The sequence below is a fragment of the Onychostoma macrolepis genome, chromosome 19 (assembly GCF_012432095.1).
Source record: "Onychostoma macrolepis isolate SWU-2019 chromosome 19, ASM1243209v1, whole genome shotgun sequence".
Classification (NCBI taxonomy): domain Eukaryota; kingdom Metazoa; phylum Chordata; class Actinopteri; order Cypriniformes; family Cyprinidae; genus Onychostoma; species Onychostoma macrolepis.
In genome coordinates this window covers 22308562-22327473 of record NC_081173.1, presented here as the reverse complement: position 1 = coordinate 22327473, position 18912 = coordinate 22308562, and the positions used below count along the sequence as shown (strand labels likewise).

Here is an 18912-nt window from a genome sequence, read left to right as displayed (position 1 = left end):
TCAATCATCATTAAAACAACCTTACGTTAATACGTGCAGACCAACATGCAAAGACAGATGTACCTCTGCACTTGAATGATTGTGAGATAGTACTGCTAGTTTATACTTTTTGTCCATATGAAATGTTATTTCATTGGGACTATAGCAATGCTCAATTTTCTTTTACCGAACCATACTTTTATTGAAGAATATTAAAATGTAATAATATTACCATTTAGTATGCATAACATGAAAACTACAAAGATTTCCCTTTGAGTTCTACCTTAAATTAATTTCATTATTATCAAAAATAATGTGACTGTTTTAGAACAGATGATTTGAACAATAGTGATGTTAAATGCACTGCATTGGATTGCAGTCATAATAAGATATGTTCACTGGAATGGAACTGAATCAATATGACAGAAGCTCAGGGGTCAGTTCTCTATGTTCTCCTTGACCTGATTGATAAGCGCAGATGCAAACGGTCTTGATGGCGGTTTTGTGTAACTGGATGAATGCCTAGACAAGATGGTGACAGGTTTACAATACTGCTTAAAGTAACCTTTTACCTCACTGACGTACCACTGATTTCTTCAAGACTGTGTATCAAACCAATAAACATCAAGTCTGCAGATCCCGTATTAACCTTATGCTGTGTTCTCATTAATCATTTACTTAATTAGTCTTTCCTTAATTGCTTAAGGAAAAAAATCTAACTGTAAATACTCAGTTACAAATCTTCAGTAGTTGATTGTGTACTTCATTTTGAAAAGTATATATGATAACTCAGCATGCACAGGGAAACCTCCTATTGCTAAATGTGGCTTGTGAGAATGTTACCTTGAATTCATGCCTAAAACATTATGTAAAGTAAACAGAATTATGGTGTAGATGTAGAATATATGGGCTAAAAACATTGCATTATTTTATATCAGGGATTTTTTTATTCGCTTAATACTCTGGATTAATTTTTTTAAGTTAAACCAATTATAATTTTACAGATTTTTGTAAAAATGCATTTCAATTTAAAATATTTAACAGTAAAATTGTCCTTCCATTAAAATAGCCATGGGAGCTGGCATGGTGTTAAAAAAACACTTTTTCAATAATGAAGACAATTTTCCTCAAAACTACGTTCCAAAACAAAACTTCAAACTAAACCAAAACTAATAATACAGGAATTGTTTAAAATTTGATAGTATTATTTTTCCTGTTTTCCCTTTTCCTTCGTTTGGAGGTTTTTAAGTTTTGTAGGACATTAATGTTAGACTTACTTGTTATACAGTACTTATATCTGACTCTGTATGAATAATTGTGAGTCACAGGTCTGAGTTCAGTTCAGTTCGGTTGATTTCATGATGTGGAATAAGTGACATGGCATGTACAGCTGACAGCAGGGCACTACCTTCTGGACTTAACTGCCTTTATCAGAGCTCAGCAACCCATTTAAATACAGTGCTGATAGCTTCTCAACACTTACAGAAGAGGACAAGAGAAAGGTAAGGAACTGGACAAAACACAAATGAATGCATACTTATGTTCTTTTCAGTTAAATGCAAGCCAGTCAAAAATATTTATAGTGGTCTTGCCTGACAATTTTCTTTTTTTTTCTTGTAGAGTCTGCGCATAATCATGAAGGTCCTTGCAGTGTTTGTTATTGCAGTTTTCTCTGGTAAGTGTTTGTTTTAGTGTTTTAATCAAAATTGGAGGCACTCTCAAAACTGGTCAGAAAATGGTATGTTTTAAATCAGTTAATATATTTGAATTATGATGAATCCTTTAGGTTGTCATGCCAGTATGTTGTGGCAGGACCAGCCAGCACCCAGTATGGATCTGGTGAAAAACGCATTCTGGAATTACGTGTCTCAGGCAACCCTCACAGCTGAGGACACCCTGCAGATGATCCGAAACTCAGAACTGGGTCAAGAAATCAAGTAAGCATACAAGATGATGAACTGATAAACCGGCTATAAAACGAATCGTAAAACTTTGAAAATACAAACATCTATCTCCACTTCTCCTCAGTGACAGGATCTCTCAAAGTGCAGATGCCATCAACAAATACACCCTGGCCGTTCAAAGTCAAGTAACTCCTCTGACTCAAGACCTGATGGCCAAAATTTCCCAAGAGGCAGATCAGCTGAAACGGCGCCTGGAACAGGAAATGACATCTGTGCAGTCCCAGCTCAAGCCTTACATTGAGGAGATCAGAGGTGATATTGAGGAGCAGGTTGAGCGGCTGAAGAAGGATGTGGCTCCGTATGCAGAGGCCCTGAACTCTGAGGCCCTGAGATCTACTCTGGTCCAGAGGGCCGAGGAGCTGAAGGCCAAACTGGAGAGAAGTTTGATGGAGATGGGTCCTCAAACCGAGGAGCTGAAGCAGAAACTGGAACAGCACTTTTTGGAGTTTCAGATGAGCATGTCACCATTAGCCCAAACCTTTCAGAGTCAGCTGGCCCAGAGAAGTCAGGAGCTTCAGAAGAATCTGGCTCCCTATTCAGAGGAGCTCAGCAAACTGGATCCATACGCCCAGGACCTGAAGGCCCAGTTAACAGCACTCTGGGAGTCCTTTGCCAAGAACAAGCAGTCTTGAGAGACTTTTGGGAAATGCAAAAGGACACTTCTTTTACCATTGGGGGTTTCACTTAATATATTTCTTTGTTGCTCATGTATTGTTTTTCAAAAAAAAAAAAAGTAAATAAAATAGCACAAACACTAATTCATAATGCTGTGGTCACTCCAATTGTGTAACGCTATGTCTAATATACTACACTATGTATAATACATTTGTAATGCTGTGGTCCATATGCAAGATTTTAATTGCAGAAATATGTGTGAGGCTTTTAAACTTTTATTTAATTCTGGCAACCCAAATATGATTACTTAAATCTGAAATAAACATTAGGCATCTTACACTTAAGAATCACACACTACCAGTGTCATTCAAGTCATTCTGAGCAAACCAAAATCACACAGAAACATGAGCCTTTTTGCTAGGACATGATAAATAAAAACAAGTGAGTCTGTGGCCATCACTCACTATGCAAATTTCTGTGAACTCTGTCGACTGCCCAAAATCTGCAGACTGGCTCTGACTTTCAGCAACTATAGCATCTACTTGTCCAGAGTGCAAATATCTGTATAAAAATCATGTATTCCAGTCTTTAGAGCCACAAAGGTAGCGGACTAGGGGTGATACTTGGATAAGCACCCAAAAAAAAAAGTGAATTGCTTTATCTTTATTTGTTAGTCAGAAAACAAAAACAAGGGTTCAAATCCTGTTCATTTTGACAACACCCTGTCACCAAGCACCCAACCATTTTACTTCACACTTCAGTTTTAAGGTCATGTGGCCTTTGAACCCTATGAGGAATGTTTTACCTACTTTTTTGTAACATTTCAATTAAGATAAATAGCCTGGATAAAAGTGCGTTGACCCACTGAATATATAGGGCTTGACATCAGTTATTGATTGTCTGTGATCAAAAACCTACTGAAACATTAAAAGAGCAAATACAGTTGTGAAAATGTATAATGTATCCATTTCTCATGGTTGCAACTTTACATGTTAAATAATAAGCATAACATCTTAGGTAATAATAACAATATGAAACTAAATGTGATAACACTGATGCATTGTCAATTATGCATTTGATATATATATTTATATTTCAACTGAGGCCTATTAAACAGATGTTTTTTACAAAATAACCTATTATTTAATCTATTTATTATGGACATGAGCCAAAATGAGTTTATCACAGTCCTCTTGCACAAAGTCTTCATGCAAGAAATGCTCAAGATAATAGACTGATTCTGATTTGCTGACATGATATCTTACCCTGTTTTATTTTAAAACACAATGACATTTTCCCATAATTGATTGGTAACTGACTAACTGTAAAACAGACGTACTGTAGAAAATAAAATCATCTATAAAAAGAAGCCAACAATACATAGGCACAGGAAAACATGGCTACATGAGTCAAGTGTTCTTAGCTTGCTGAGCTTGTAGTTACAGCTCCATTTTAAGTATTACAATGCTCCTTCCAAATGGGTGAATGTGAAGTACAGTGATAAAATCGCAACTAGACGAGAGATAAATGATAAGCTTTGATCCTTGAATCATGCAAGCCAAGATGTTTCTTAGTAGCAAATGTCTTGTTGCATAACAATGAAATATTATTGTCTTTTTTTTTACATTAACATCAATGTCCCACTTTTTATGACTTGATCCATCTCTTTTCTGCTGTTTTATGATTATTTTGGTATTAACAATTCAATTGTGTTCAATAAAAACACATTGATGTTCAAATATGTGACTTTGTTCTGTGCTTTCACTGAGATACCTCCCGCTAGAACACCTAACCCAATGAGCCACATTTATCTTTAATAAACCAATTTTTAAATTATAACACATCTTGTCCTTTTGGAACCTTAATCATGCAACGTGGAATAGAAGACTGCGATAAACAAGTATCTGAAGAGAAGAACTTTGGACACAAGCTGCCAATTCACCTGTTCATAGTCACATTATGGCTATCAACATGACTGTGATCCAAGTCATATAAATACCAGCTGCTTCCAAACTCCCATTACAGAACACATTGGAAAATCTGTCTGGTATACTGTCCAAAAGCAATCATGAAGTTTGTGGCTGTAATCCTCGCTCTCGCTGTTATTTCAGGTAAGAGATCACCAACAAACACAAATCTTCACAAATTCAAAATGTGAATAGAACTTGGATTACTTCGGCAGATCATTTGAACGGATTATGTGATGGTTTTCTTTGAAAGCTTGATGGTACAGATGAGGTGCCTACAACAACGGACTACATTAAAGAATATTTGTGCTCCGTTCTGACTTTGCAGGCTGCCAGGGGCGCTTCCTGTTGCAGGATGAGCCAAAAAGCCGCTGGGAAGAGGCAGTGGATCAGTTCTGGAACCGTGTGTCCGAGCTGACCTCTAAGGCTGAGGAGATGAGGGACAACATCAAGGCCACCGAGCTCGGCAGAGAATTAGAGTGAGTAAATGCTACAAAACATTGTAGCAGAGCAAATATTTGAGAATTTGAATCTGTAAAGATGCAGAAAAGGCAAGACTCAGTGGAAATTGAAGTCCAGAGTCAAGAAAGCTGATGTATGATATTGAAATCCATTGCTTTGCAGCACACTGATCAGTGACAGCATGATGGAGCTGCAAATGTACAAAGATGACTTGCACTCCAAACTGGGCCCTTATGCACAGGAGACTGCCAAAAGATTCAATGAAGATGTTCAGCTGCTGGCCAATAAGCTCCGCACACATATGGAGGACGCTAAGGATCGTGCCAATGAATACACACAGGAGCTCCAAACCATTGTGGAACAGAACGCTGATGAGGTCAAGAACAAGGTCAACAGCTACGCCAAGAAACTAAGGAAACGTTTTAACAAGGACATCCAAGAGATCAACAAGTGAGTAACATAATTGATCTCAATTACATGACCTTTTGCATATCTTTTGCTCCACCTCAATAAAAGGTACACTACCGTTTGTTTTAAAGACATTTCAAACGTGACAGTACAGACATTTATAATGTTACAAAAGATTTCTATTTCAAATACATGCTGTTCTTTTGAACTTTCTATTCATCAAAGAATCACAGTTTCCACAACAATATTAAACAGCTATAATAATAAATGTTGTTGAGCAGCAAATCAGTATTTTAGAATGATTTCTGAAGATATATGTGACACTGACAATATGAATAATGTTTGCTGAAATTTAAGCAAATTTTGTCATGACAGGAATAAATTACATTTTAAAATGTATTAAAATAGAAAACAGTTATTTTGAACTGTAATAATATTTTATAATGTTCCTCATTTACAGTATTTTTGATCAAATAAATGCAGCCTTGGTGAACATAAGAGATTTCTTTCAAAACCATTAAAAATATAACCAGCCCCATGTTTTTGAATGGTAGTGTACTGGGCAAACTTCATAACTTAGTGTTCTTGTATATATCACTGTTTAATATTCCTTATTGACACTGACAGTTTAGGATGTACATTAAATAAATAAAAAGTTTCACATTTTGATTTTGATATTTCCATTACCATAGAAGGGGAAATAGATATGATAATCAAAAGATAATTAATAAAATAGATATGCACTTTCACAATTTTTAGATCAAATAAAATAATTTGTTTATACATTCTATATAATTTTTTATAAAATTTGCAAATATATATTTTTGTAAATATAGTTACAAGTAAACAACTAATCAATGAAAATCTCCATTTTTAACTATTTCTGTGATTGTTTCTTCTCTGGTCTAAAGGAAAATGGCAACATACTTTGAGGAGGTTCGCTCTCGTGCTACTCAGGGTATGGAGGATGTGAAAGATCGTCTCGAGCCTTACTTCACCTCAGTACATCAGCGTGCTGAAGAGAAGCTGACAACTCTGGCAGATCTGCTGAGAAGCCAGGGAGAAGGAATAAAAGAGAAACTGGAATCACAAATGGAGGACCTCAAGGAGAAAGTTGAGAAGAGCACAGAGAATATGCGTAACACAATTCAGGAAAAGGCAGAGGAGATAAAAAATTGGTTTGAGCCCTATGTGTCTCAGGCCCAGAAGCAACTAGAGACAGTCATGGAGGGCTTGTAATACCAGTGTATAAGAATGAGGTCTCATAGGAAAATTAACGGATTAACTTTTTCACTAAATGTTGCTTGCAGAAATGAAGGTATTGGAAATGTCAAAGTAATGAGTGAAATATACCATTAGTACTACATGGATGTAACTACAGAAGTAAGCTATGTAAAATAAAGCTCAATAAAACCAGCATGCACCAATGAGTATAAGTATCCTGGTTAAATGAACTCTCTGTGTATAACGTGTATATGGGTCACTGATATCACTTATTTTTGTCTGAATCTCTTATTAAAAAATACATAAGAAATTACATGATAAACATGTATTCATTTCTGAATTTAAGTTATCCTATCTTAAAGTTAAAAATGTATAGGTCTTGTAAATGTCTGTATAGGCTACTGTCTGGATATGAAAAGAAAAAGGGGAAAAATTAAAATGATTTGACTTTTTTGGAAAATAAATAAATAAAACAGGCCTATATTAGTCAGCTCTTTTATAATTAAACTTAAAAATAAACGTTTTTTTTTTTTGGTTTTGTTTAATTATTTTTATACAAATTAACATTTTACTAGTAACGTTTTTCAAACCAGCATAATAGAACATTCCTTTTAAAATCTAAATTCTAACTATTTAACATTTAGAACGTTTTTGAACTAGATTTTAAAACGATTCCTCTTTTTATTTTATCATTATTAATTTATCACTATTACAAATAATTATCATTATTTGTCATTGACCCATATAATATATTACGATATATTTTTGTGGGTGTTTCCAATTCTATAACAATATTTAACTTTTATGCACTCACAGTACAACACACAGTAATAACATCCCGAGAAGTGTCCCACACGGTCCCACACCACACAGACCTCTCGGTCTTCCGGTCTACTACGGATGTTGTGTTTGGATATACCAGGACCCCACAACAGACCACCACGAGGAGCATAAGCAGATGTATTAAATAGGAAAATAATTACACGACACGGATATTCATAAAGCAGCAACGCTCTGAGATAAATGGACATACTCGTAAAAACCAATAACAAATGACCGTGCGCGAGCCAGGGATTAAGCGCGCCGACCACATCGGTGAGTGCACGAGCCCACTGTTTTCTCACAGTGGCTTGAAGTAAATTTTTTACATTTTCAAAACTGGCCTACGCGAACTGCTTTATACTGTTCATCGAGCAGATGACTACTGGGGCTTTCACTTAACATTAAAGTCGTGTTTCATGTAAATTTATATAAATGCAGTAATGTTTAGTTATTGTAGCGAATTAGCACAAAGCTAAGGTTCAGGCGCGACCAACAAACAAACTCCGTCAATCAAAACCTTCGAATTACTATTTGAATACTATTTGTGCATTAGTAGTAAACGCTTTTGAGGAATATTTAACGGTCGACTGCACAAGAAGCTCGGACTGAATCCTTCCCCCCTCCTTGGTTTGCAAATTATTTAGTAGCGTTCATAAACACTCCCCCTCCCCCTGTGCTTTTAAAATGTACATGAAAAAAATCATTATTATAATGATAATTTCTGTCACTATCAAAATAATCGCCAAGGGATTAGTCTGAGTTGTTTGTCTCAGTGTTTGTTCATCTTGAATCTATAAATTTAAGTAAGGATAGGGAAACATAAAACCAAAACAAGTAACTATGAGTGTATACAAGTTGTAGCCTATTTACAAGAAAATATACATTTACAAGTATTTATTTACAAGAATGTATATTTACACGAATCATAATTGCATTAGCCTAATCAAGAATTAATCAAGAACTAATTTATCAGTTTGCACACTGTAGAAATTTTTTTCAAATTTTATTGAAACTTGTAAAACTGAGTAGAAATGAATATTAAATGGATGAATACAAAGATGTGACAAAGATTTTGCATACAGTTATTTCCTTACTCTATGCCATAGAGGTATGACAGATATGTTTGGGTAGTTTCAGACTTGAGAATGTTGCCATACAAGACAGAGAAGGTGCAGGTATGGAGATTTAAAATAAATAATTTAAAAGAGAGCGTTATATCTTATGCGGCCATCAAAATCGTCATCAGGTCTTGATCATGCAGTCTTCTATTTTCTGACACAAATATGTAGCTAAAATAAATTAGAATTAGATTTTTTGTTTGTTTTTTTAAATATTAAAAATTCATTTTGGTAGTAAACATTTTTGATCTATAAGAAATGTTCAAATCTTGAGTTTAAACTTAGAACTAAATCTAAACAATTTTACCCCCTCACAGGCATTTCATAATAGCATTTTGTTTCCAATAAACTATTTGGGTACCATGGATGACGAGTTACCACCATGGAATAAACATGGAAGCCATAACAGCAGGGTTCCCTATAATACAGCAGGGGAGCGTCAGGAGGTAGGTTACAGTCATTTTATTAAATCTTTATACATTATGATAAAGTAATGACTGAGGAGAATTATTGTGAAAGAGCAGAAGAGTTCTCTCACGGTGCCTGGCTCCAAACAAAGCCAAAGGTAGGTAACATATCAATTGTAAGGTTGAAGAGCAACAATATTAGGTTGCATCCAGTTCCTCACTTCTAAACTCAAATATCTCTTTAGGAGCATGACGTGATGGGAGACAGCTTTCCTGCTGGAGAACCAATGACACCGCTGTCATCTTGTATGAGTGGTGCATTTAAGGCTTTGCTACCAGATTACCATGGAACTTCTTCGGCAATGTTAACAAACTCTGATAAATATTCCTATTCTCCTGATGATCATTGTCTCATTAAACCTGGCACTGCAGTGGAAGAAAAGATAGCAGTGGAGAGAAGGGAAGAAAGTGATTTTTTGACAGACACTTTGGGTGAAGCATTACCTAGTGCCACACATATGCTTCCTCTCAGGTGTGCCCAATATGTGACACATGAAAAGGTATGTAACCTCTACACTGCATAACCAAAATAACTGTTATTTCTCCATTGCCACTTAATATCTGTCTTTTCACAGAACCGAGAAGCAGACCAGGGAAATGGTAATTGGACATCAGTGATCAAAGATGCTTTAGAGATGAGTAATGGAATGGAAATGGAACAGACTTTATCCATGGATGAACGTGGCCCCCTAATGGACTATAATCCTATATATAAAGAACCTGAAACTGAGACAAATTTTAGATTGAAGGACCACTATCAGATTGCAGGATCCAAACTAAACGAGAACATGGATGAGCAAGGAGTAAAAGAAGAATCGGATTCCTTTATTTCAATGTTATCAGATGACATAAGTAAAAATAAAGATGTTCTGGAAATGGTAGGTGCTGATATAAAAAATCTTTTGAATGTATATTTTATAAAACAATGTAAAATAAGCCCTCAAAGAACAAATTATTAATTTATTGTCATATATTTCATCTGTTCTCAGGGGAAACATGTGGAGCCTAGCATATTAGATGTTGGATCATCTCTAGGAAAAGAGGAACTTGGAATTACTGGAATCAGAGAACACGAGCCAGGGTTATTACAAGGATTTAACAGGAGTTCATACACTCCTTTTTCTTCATCAGAAAGTCTTATGAAAAGCGAACAGTTTCCAGGTATTCCTTTGGACAACCAGTCTGTTGATCACACCCTCCAGGGAACAACACAACAATGTGGGCTGTCGCGCAAAGATGTCAGTCCAAGAGAAACTGCCAGCACAAAAACTGGCTTCAAACAGGCAGAAGTAAACAATGAAACTGTTCCTGAAAGTTCTACTGTATATGGTCTTCATCATCTCGATCTTCAAAAGGGCTGTCACCAAGCAGAGGTTACAGATGGAAAAACTTCAGTTAATTCTCAGGATTATTCCTCACAGCATGATGTGCAAGATGAGAGAGTAAAGACAAGCAATCCGCATGTCTCTGAGACTACAGTAATAAAACAAAGTGCTGCATATCTGCCCAACAGTCAATACTTTGGAAGTAAGCTAGAAAAGCATGTTTTTGATCTTGTACCCACTCCAGCCTCAGTGGGCAGTCAAAACACAGCTGTAGTTGAACGTGAAAACTTAAAACTGCGGATCCCAACAGAAGAAAGGATCTTTGAGAACAGTCTACCTGTGCCAGGAAAAATTGAAACTAATGATTTTCAAGAGACGTCTATTAACACAAAAACTGATCTCAGTCTAAAGGTAGAAACAAAATTTGCCCCTGAAATTCAGAACTCTTCTTCAGTATCAGAGACAGTTCCAGATCTACCTGTTGTGTCCAACAGAATTCACACTGATTATAAATGCAAAGATTCTTATTTTGAACCAGTCGAAAGTGACAAATTAAATGAGCTTTGTTTTCAAGAGAGCAATTCAAAAAATGTGACACTGACCCTTACCTCAACTTCTGTGTTTACTCAAAGAACTACAGATGAATGTGATATTCATGTCCAAGATAAACAAACCCCAATAAGTCTAAGTACGGTTCTTCTGCCTTTTAACGAGAATGTAAAAAACTCTGAAAGAAGTGAAAATGTACTTCTCAACATTACTTCAGAAAGCAGTGTTCCTCCTTCTACTGAGAATGTTCAGGAAGCTCCACCATCTCCCACATCAAGGATGGACTGCTCCTCTCAGCATAACCTACAGAAAGCATTGCAAAGGCATAAGAAAGCAAGAAAAAGAAAAATATCTGAGCTTGAAGCATTAAAAGGACCTATATACAAATCTAATAAAAGAGATGACTGTTATATGTATGGATCAGAAATATTAGACAGTGCTGTCAAACTAGACACGACAGGATGTGAGAAAGCTAATCAAAACGTTTTCTTGGCCGATCATGACAGCACTGCACCAAAAGAGAAGGACTTAATTACAAATGGTGATGTAAACCCACCCGAACCTAGGAAAAAATGTCGGACGTCACAACTTGAGCTACTGGCAGATACAGCAGAGACCTCACAAAAGCCAGATCACAGCTGCTCTGAAGCCTCACAGGAAGAAGTACCATCAAATGCTAGGATCAACAGGAAGGCTGTTTCTAGAAAGAAACTGAAGAAAAAAACAAAGTTACGTTTAAAGGCAAAAAACTCTGCTACACTTGGCAATCAGTGTTCGTCTCAAAGCACCGTCTTGTCCCCAGAAAAGGACTGTACATCACATTTTCAGGTCAGTGACACAACTCCAATGAAAGGAGTCAGTAATCCAGCAGTAATGGAACATGCCATCTCTAGTCTTGAGTCCATTCCAGAAAAATTACAAAAGTCCAGAAAAAAGACTACAAAGCAAACACTACAAAGCAAAGATGATCCACATAAAAATGTTCCCACAACATTTTCAGAAGTTGAGGCAGACGTGGACATCAAAGGGCATCAGAAGGTGAAAAGATTTCCTTTAAAGGCTTCTAAAGGAAAAAATAAGAATGCAACTAGTCTGCTGAAGAGACAGTGTTCACAAGACTCTGAGGGTCAAACAGATTCTGTTTCAACCTCAGTGACTGAATCTTTAAAGATTCTAAGCCCTCAGAATAACCCAAAAAAATCAAAGCAGAAGAAAAGAGCACAAATCAACAAATCAGCAAAAACACCCAATGTGTGCCCACAAGAGGATATGGAAAAAACAATGACTCCCAAAACAAAAACTGTGAAAGCAAAAAGTCCCCTAAAAAAGGCAATTAGAACAGATGACAATGAAACTACTCTTTTGGACACACAGCCTTCCACAGCCACTGCTGAGCAACCAGATTCTGTTTCAAATGTAGGAAATGTATTTGAGTCTCCTGTTATTATCAGCACACCAAGAAAGTCACCGAAAAAGAAATTATCACAGATTAAATGTGAAGCAATACATGCACCTGCAGTTGACCAAACAGCTCAACAAAGTGTTTTGAATGCACTCTCAGAATCTGATGTCAGCATTGTGCAAACAACTACAAAAAGATTCAGAACAAGAAAAAAACTTGACAGAAAAGTTTCTCATAACACAGTCGGTGAGAACTGTGAACCCGCTCATATGACTCTTTCTTCAGTTGATTCTGTGTATGCTACAGAAACTGACTATTCAGGTGTCAGCCAACAGAACACAGAAAAGACATCAAGTAAGAGGAGAAAGACAGACATCAAGTTTATAGAAGCACAATCATCCACTATTAGCCAACAGGACGACGTCACTTTACCACCCTCAAAAGATTTTTCATCTATTGTGGTTTCAAATCCAGAAAAGATTGTGAAAGCCAAAGGATTTTCTAGAAAGAAAACAAATGACAACCACTTAAATGGTAATTTGGTTGAAGAAACATCTTTATTAGGAACTGTGACACAAGAAGGTTCTATTTTACATACAAAGATTGACTCTTCAAGCACTTGTAGACTAAGCAGCACACTGAAAAAGCCAAGAAAAAAGACTGTAACCAAAATCAAAAATGAGGCAGCAGAAATACTGAGTGTAAACCAACAAGAAGATCTGGCTGCAGTACCCTCAAAATCTGGTGCAAACATAGTAGCCTCCAGTTCACAAATGACTTTCAAAGAAAAAAGAATTGTGGAAAAGGAAATTAGGCAGGAAATTAAGGATGACCATTCAGTTGCTCTTTTCAAAATGCAGGCGTCTACACCCACTCTGAAGCAAACAGAATGTTTTACAACTTCAGTTCACAGCACAGCAAAAAAATCAAAGAAAATGTCTGACATTAAACGTGAAGCAGTACATACACCCGCAGCTGACCAAACAATGCAACAAGAAATCCATCCATTTGATTCTGCATCAGCCACAGAAATGGATAATTCAGATGTTCTCAAACAAAAGAAGACAAAAGTGAAGATGAAAAAACAGCCTAAAAAGGCCACTAAATGCAAAACACACATTACCCAAGCAGTCAGTGATATTAGAGAACAGTCTACTGTGCGGCAAAAAAATTCAGTTTCAAACAGAAAGACAAATTCAAGGTCAGAAGACACAAAGAAATATAAGAAAAAGAGAACTTCGGCACTGAAAGTCAGAAATGATCAACCAGAGGACGTGGTTCTGCCTCCACCAGTATCTCAGAGTAAGGATGCAACACAAGACCCGTGCATAAAGACAGACAATATGAATGAAACAGCTGAAAGTCATGTTGAAAACCAGGTTTCCTTCACTACTGAAGATGTTGCCAGCCCTCAGAGCTCACTGAAGAAGGCAAAGAAAACACAAAAGAAACAATTGCTAGAGCAAAAAGAAGAGAATGAACAAAGCAATATCCTAGAACTGGCTCACAGAGAGGACAAAATGTCAGATTTACCATCTGTTGTGAGAGGGGTAGCCTCTGAGAATTTTGAAACAGACAGCCGTGACCAGCATTTAAAGGTTGCCAAGAAGAAATCAAAAAAACCCATGGAAATTGCAGAAGCACATGGATTTACTAGTGTTTCTTTGTCTCAAGAGAAAAGTACTGGATCAGATGAGGCAGGTGTCATGGTCACTTTTACACAGGTTGCAGATTTATGTAAACTGTCTGATAGTCAGACCGTAGGATCACAGCAGCCTGAAAAAGATGATGCTGTGGTTGATCAGAAAGACCTCAAGGCCACAAAACCCCCTAAGAAAAGGGGTAGAAAACCTGGACGAAAGAAGAGGAAGATGGCTTGCCTGTTGACTCAAACCATTAAAAAAGAGGAACATAAAGATATATGTTATGACAACAGAATTGCCTCTGATTTTCAAAACAACACACAAATTCAAATGTCTGAAATTTCACAGAGGATAACAGATATTCCAGAAGAACCAGTACTGAGATCAAGAAAATCAACTAGGACACAAAAAATAAACTCAGGTCCAGTTGTTGAGAATTTGTTAACACAGGGCAAGAGCACAGTCTCTTTAGACATCGCTGGGTGTCACACAACACTTGGAGAGACTCTTTCAAGTTCCACGCAAACTGCTGATTGTGAAGACAAATACACTGTTGAGAAAAAGCCACCAAGACGAGGAAGACCCCCTTCAAAAAAAAGCAAGAAACAGAAATTATCTGTAGCACATTTAGAAGAAAACAGCTCTCCATCTGTCCAGATCTCAGATCTCTCTCCATGTCAAGACAGCACAGAAAATACTGTCAAAGCAGCTGCAAGTCCAATAAAGCAAAAAGATATGGATAAAAATGATCCCTCGGAATCCCTTCAGAGTGCTAATGATCTCTTGTTACACAGCATCCCTACATCTGGGCTTAAAAAAGGGAAGAACCTTAAAAGACCAATAAGCGACCCAAAGTTAACAAGCTTGAGAGTATCCAGCAGAACATCTGTAACATCAGTCAAAGGTTTTCAAAAAGCAGACATAACCTCCCTCTCACAAAACTCCACAAATGTGTTTAATGAGGAAGGGAAAACATCCTTGCCTATGTCTGAGACAGTGAAGAAACAGAAACTCTGTGAAAAAACTGCTATACAAGATGGCAGTGTGTTGGCAGATATAAAGGTAGAGAATAAGGCAACAATTAAAGTACTGAGAGGAAGAAAACGTGGTCGGAAGAGACGAAAAATTAAAGATGGACAGCTTCAAAGATTAAAAACACAAGATTGTTGTGAACCAGCCAAAGGTTTACTGACAAAGTTTAGTATGACCAGTAAATGTGCCACCGAGGACCAAAATAATATAGTCACACCAGAGAAAAATGATATTGAGAAAACCAAGTCAGACAATGTTGAAACGATCCCACCAATAACTGCAGGGACCTGCAAGATAACACCAAAAACAAACATCCTATGCAGTTCTCCCAGTGACCTGTCCTCCAATTTAATGAAAGAAGTCGAGTGCAAAGTGGAAGAACACAGTGATGAGCCGAACAGAAAAGATTCATTTGAGGTTTCTGTGCAATCCTATACTGATAATACAGGAGTCTCAAGAGGAATTTGTAATTTAATTTCTAGTAATGTGGTCAAGGAGGAGTCAGAACATATTTCTCTGGATACAAAAATCAAGCCCAGCATTGAGCTGAAATGTACTCCGGAAGCAGATGGACTAAGCATGGAAACATCAGGGAAAAAAGTACTTAACCCACCAGAGCCAGAAAATGCACTCCAGCCTTCTACAGAATGGAAGGAGGATAGTTTCACACAGGATAGTGAAGACTGTGTTGCAATGCCAAACAAAGTGACTAATAACAGGACAATAAGATCCAAGCCTAAAGAAATAGTGAAGAAACCTCTCACCTGCAAATACTGTGGAGTTTCCTTTCGGCACATTACAGCATATACCATTCATCAACGTCTTCATACAGGGGACAAACCCTACAAATGCAAGATCTGTGGAAAAACCTTTTCTCAACTGTCTAAACTAAAGTCCCACCATAACGTACATAAACAGGATACCTCTTTTCCTTGTCCTTGCTGTAGCCAAAGGTTTTTACAGAAAGATGATTTGCTATGTCATTTTAAAGTTCACCTGCAGGAATCAAAAGCAAACAGTGAACCACAGAAGCACATAAAGAGCAAGAGAAATACTTCATCAAATGTGTCTTCGGAGACCCCAAACAATTATGGGTGCCTTATTCGCAAGAAAAACTTTGTAAAAAGCGTCAAATTGCAGGATCACATGCAAGTGCATGAAGTGGAGAAGCCCTTGACTTGTAAAGACTGTGGGAAGACATTTTATAAACAGTCAAGCCTCATAGCTCATGAAAAAACCCACTGGCCTGTTAAACCATATGCTTGCTCAATTTGTGGAAAAGGCTTTAACCAACTAAAAGCCCTAAAAAAGCATTCTCAAGACCATGCTGGTGAGACACCTTTCTCCTGCTTTCACTGCGGTCATGGATTCAGTGCCCTGTCTGCACTTAGGATGCACCAAGCATCCAAAACATGCATCGCAAGGAGAAATGATGAGGCGAGCAGTAACATTGAGGGCTTCATTGTAAGTCAAGGAGTTGATGGTCAAGTGAACACGCCAGTATTCTTCAAGTGTCAAATATGTAAGCAGCTTTTCAGGAAATGGTGCCAATACACTCTTCACCTTCAAACACACACCAGCTCTCCCCCATATATTTGTTTTTCTTGTGGACAGTGTTATGAGAAGGATTCAGAGATGAATGTGCACTGTGAGGTTTGTTGCCAGTCAAGTGGGGAGGAGAAGATTTGTGGTGCATCACTCGCCGAAATCTTGCAAAGTGTTACCCAAATCTACCCTCTTAAGTGTACCTCATCTCAGAGTCTACCAAGTACAGGATTTCAGCCGAATTCCCAAACACCAACCAGCTCAGAACAGCTCCCGCAGCTGCCTCGATTGATGGATGTGGAACCTACACAAACAAGAGATACAGATCTTTCAAAACTTCCTAAAACATATTCTGCTCATTCACCCATCAAGCTCCCAAATGCCCAATCACCCGCTCGTTCTGATGTTAACTGTACTTCCCCAAGTAGCTCTCTCGAATGCATTGAAATCACTCAAAGTATTTGGAAATTTAAATGTTCACGTTGTGGTCAGCCATTCGAGAGGTACAGGGATTTGAGTGCTCATCTGCAAACGCATGCTCCTGGTTTCAGATATACTTGTGCACATTGTGGACAATTCTTTGAAAGGTGGAGTAAACTATGGCTACATCAGCAGCGTCATCGCCTAAAAAGCCGTTGTTACTCCTGTACACAGTGCAATCTGCAGTTTCGTTTCTTTAGCTCTTTTAGAGAGCATATGATTGACCATGCTGGGCAGAGACCATATGCTTGTCCGCTCTGTCCCAAAACCTTCATTCAGGAGGCAAGCTTACATGCTCACCAATGTGAGTCTCATAAACTTTGTAAAAGTCTGAAATGTGATGTCTGTTCTAAGACTTTCAGTAGTTTAACAAACCTAATCAAGCACAGTTATCTGCACAATGGTTCTACCTCTCACATTTGTCTCCTTTGCAATCTATCATTCACAAATACAAGAGTCTTAAAGGAACACTTGAAAACGCACACCACACACCATGGACCAGCCCTCCCTGATATTCCATCAAAGCCACTTGATTTTCCTCACAAATGCAAAAGGTGTAAAGCGAGCTTTTCAACTGGAGATTTGCTCTACGCTCATCAGATACGCCATTCCCGAGATGCAAAGGCTCACATCCGTCCAGCAGTATTACCTACCTCAAAATTGTCCGATTCTTGTTGTAATGACACACCATCTACCCCACCTTCCACTCACAGGAATCATATATCAAACCTCAAACTTGATGGCATACCCAATGATGAAAGCCTGTATGTTTATTCCCACCCCGACAAGCTCTATGTGTCCCCTAGTCACAGAATACAGCTTCCTGTCATTAATTTGGACCCTGACGAACCAGAGGAGGTCTCAGACTCTCAGAATCCTGGTCCCGAACTTCCAAACAGTGAAATCACTTCTCAATCTGACAGCACACACCTACCTCAGGCCATTTCAGATCAGGAAACCACCAACCTAAATTCAAGTGAAAGCATAAAGATGATAGGAAATGGTCAACATAATTACAGCCTCAACTGTCAGAGAAGCCCTACATTTGTGGAGACAAGTGTTGACATGGAAGTAGAACAACCTACTCAAGAAGAAGAGTCAGAGGAGAGTTTTGAATGTGCAGACTGTACTGAAAAACTAACCAGCGTTTTGGGCCTTTATGAACATTACATACTTCATGCAATGGGAGATGCATATGTACAAGTACACTGATCATTGATAATGTTAGAAGGTAGACATTTTCCCACAGATATTATGCTTTAAATGAATGTTTTGACAAATGTGTTGATGACACTGTTATCTGTTTAACTATTCCAATGTTTCAGCAAATATTGGCAGAAATACAGGCTGCAACTTGTGTTTTTTACATCTTGAACAGTGTGAAAAATTAGCATTACGACTCTTCATTCTAACATGCTTTTTCAACCCTCAGGTTCATTCAGTTTAAAAGTTGTTGCCCACTAGTCACATTTAGATACTGTATTACTGGGGTCATGTCACTATGCCTTATATCAGTTATCTCTGTACTGCCATTTATCATCTCCTTTTGTGCCTTCGGTGACAGTTTTGGTTCTGTAAGAGATCTGTAAATAGATATACATAGTCCTGTATAACTCCACAACCTCCTAGTCCTTCCTCTGTAAAAATTTCATGGTCACATTTTCAACACCTTTTAAAATTCAATTTTGTAATATTGAGAGGTGGTTTAATGTAGATTAACCTTGCGCATTCATATATGAATGTCTGGCTGGGACACAAATATACTGTTTATTGTAAAAATGTGTAGATCTTGAGAACATTAGAATATTTCTGGAAAATAATGGCTTTGAAAAGATCCAAAAGAGTCTATGCTTTTAAGTGTATTCATTTTTTAATAAAACACACTACTTGTCATGTGTAATTTTTATTTA

General features: G+C 37.4%; 2 protein-coding genes across 2 annotated transcripts; both read left to right on the top strand.

Annotated features, from left to right (window-relative positions):
* The first annotated feature begins 10 nt into the window (after positions 1-10).
* LOC131525148 (myosin-2 heavy chain-like) lies at positions 11-6798 on the top strand. Its single transcript, XM_058752518.1, has 7 exons — positions 11-1654; positions 1766-1916; positions 2008-2568; positions 4539-4669; positions 4854-5004; positions 5150-5437; positions 6307-6798. The coding sequence occupies exons 1-7, from the start codon at positions 1615-1617 to the stop codon at positions 6632-6634; spliced, it is 1650 nt and encodes a 549-aa protein (XP_058608501.1). The 5' UTR covers positions 11-1614; the 3' UTR covers positions 6635-6798.
* A 684-nt stretch (positions 6799-7482) lies between these two features.
* si:ch73-347e22.4 (uncharacterized) lies at positions 7483-18831 on the top strand. Its single transcript, XM_058754676.1, has 5 exons — positions 7483-7714; positions 8877-9005; positions 9212-9526; positions 9602-9904; positions 10016-18831. Exons 2-5 carry the CDS (start codon positions 8922-8924, stop codon positions 18212-18214), a joined length of 8901 nt encoding a protein of 2966 aa, XP_058610659.1. The 5' UTR covers positions 7483-7714; positions 8877-8921; the 3' UTR covers positions 18215-18831.
* The last annotated feature ends 81 nt before the right edge of the window (positions 18832-18912 follow it).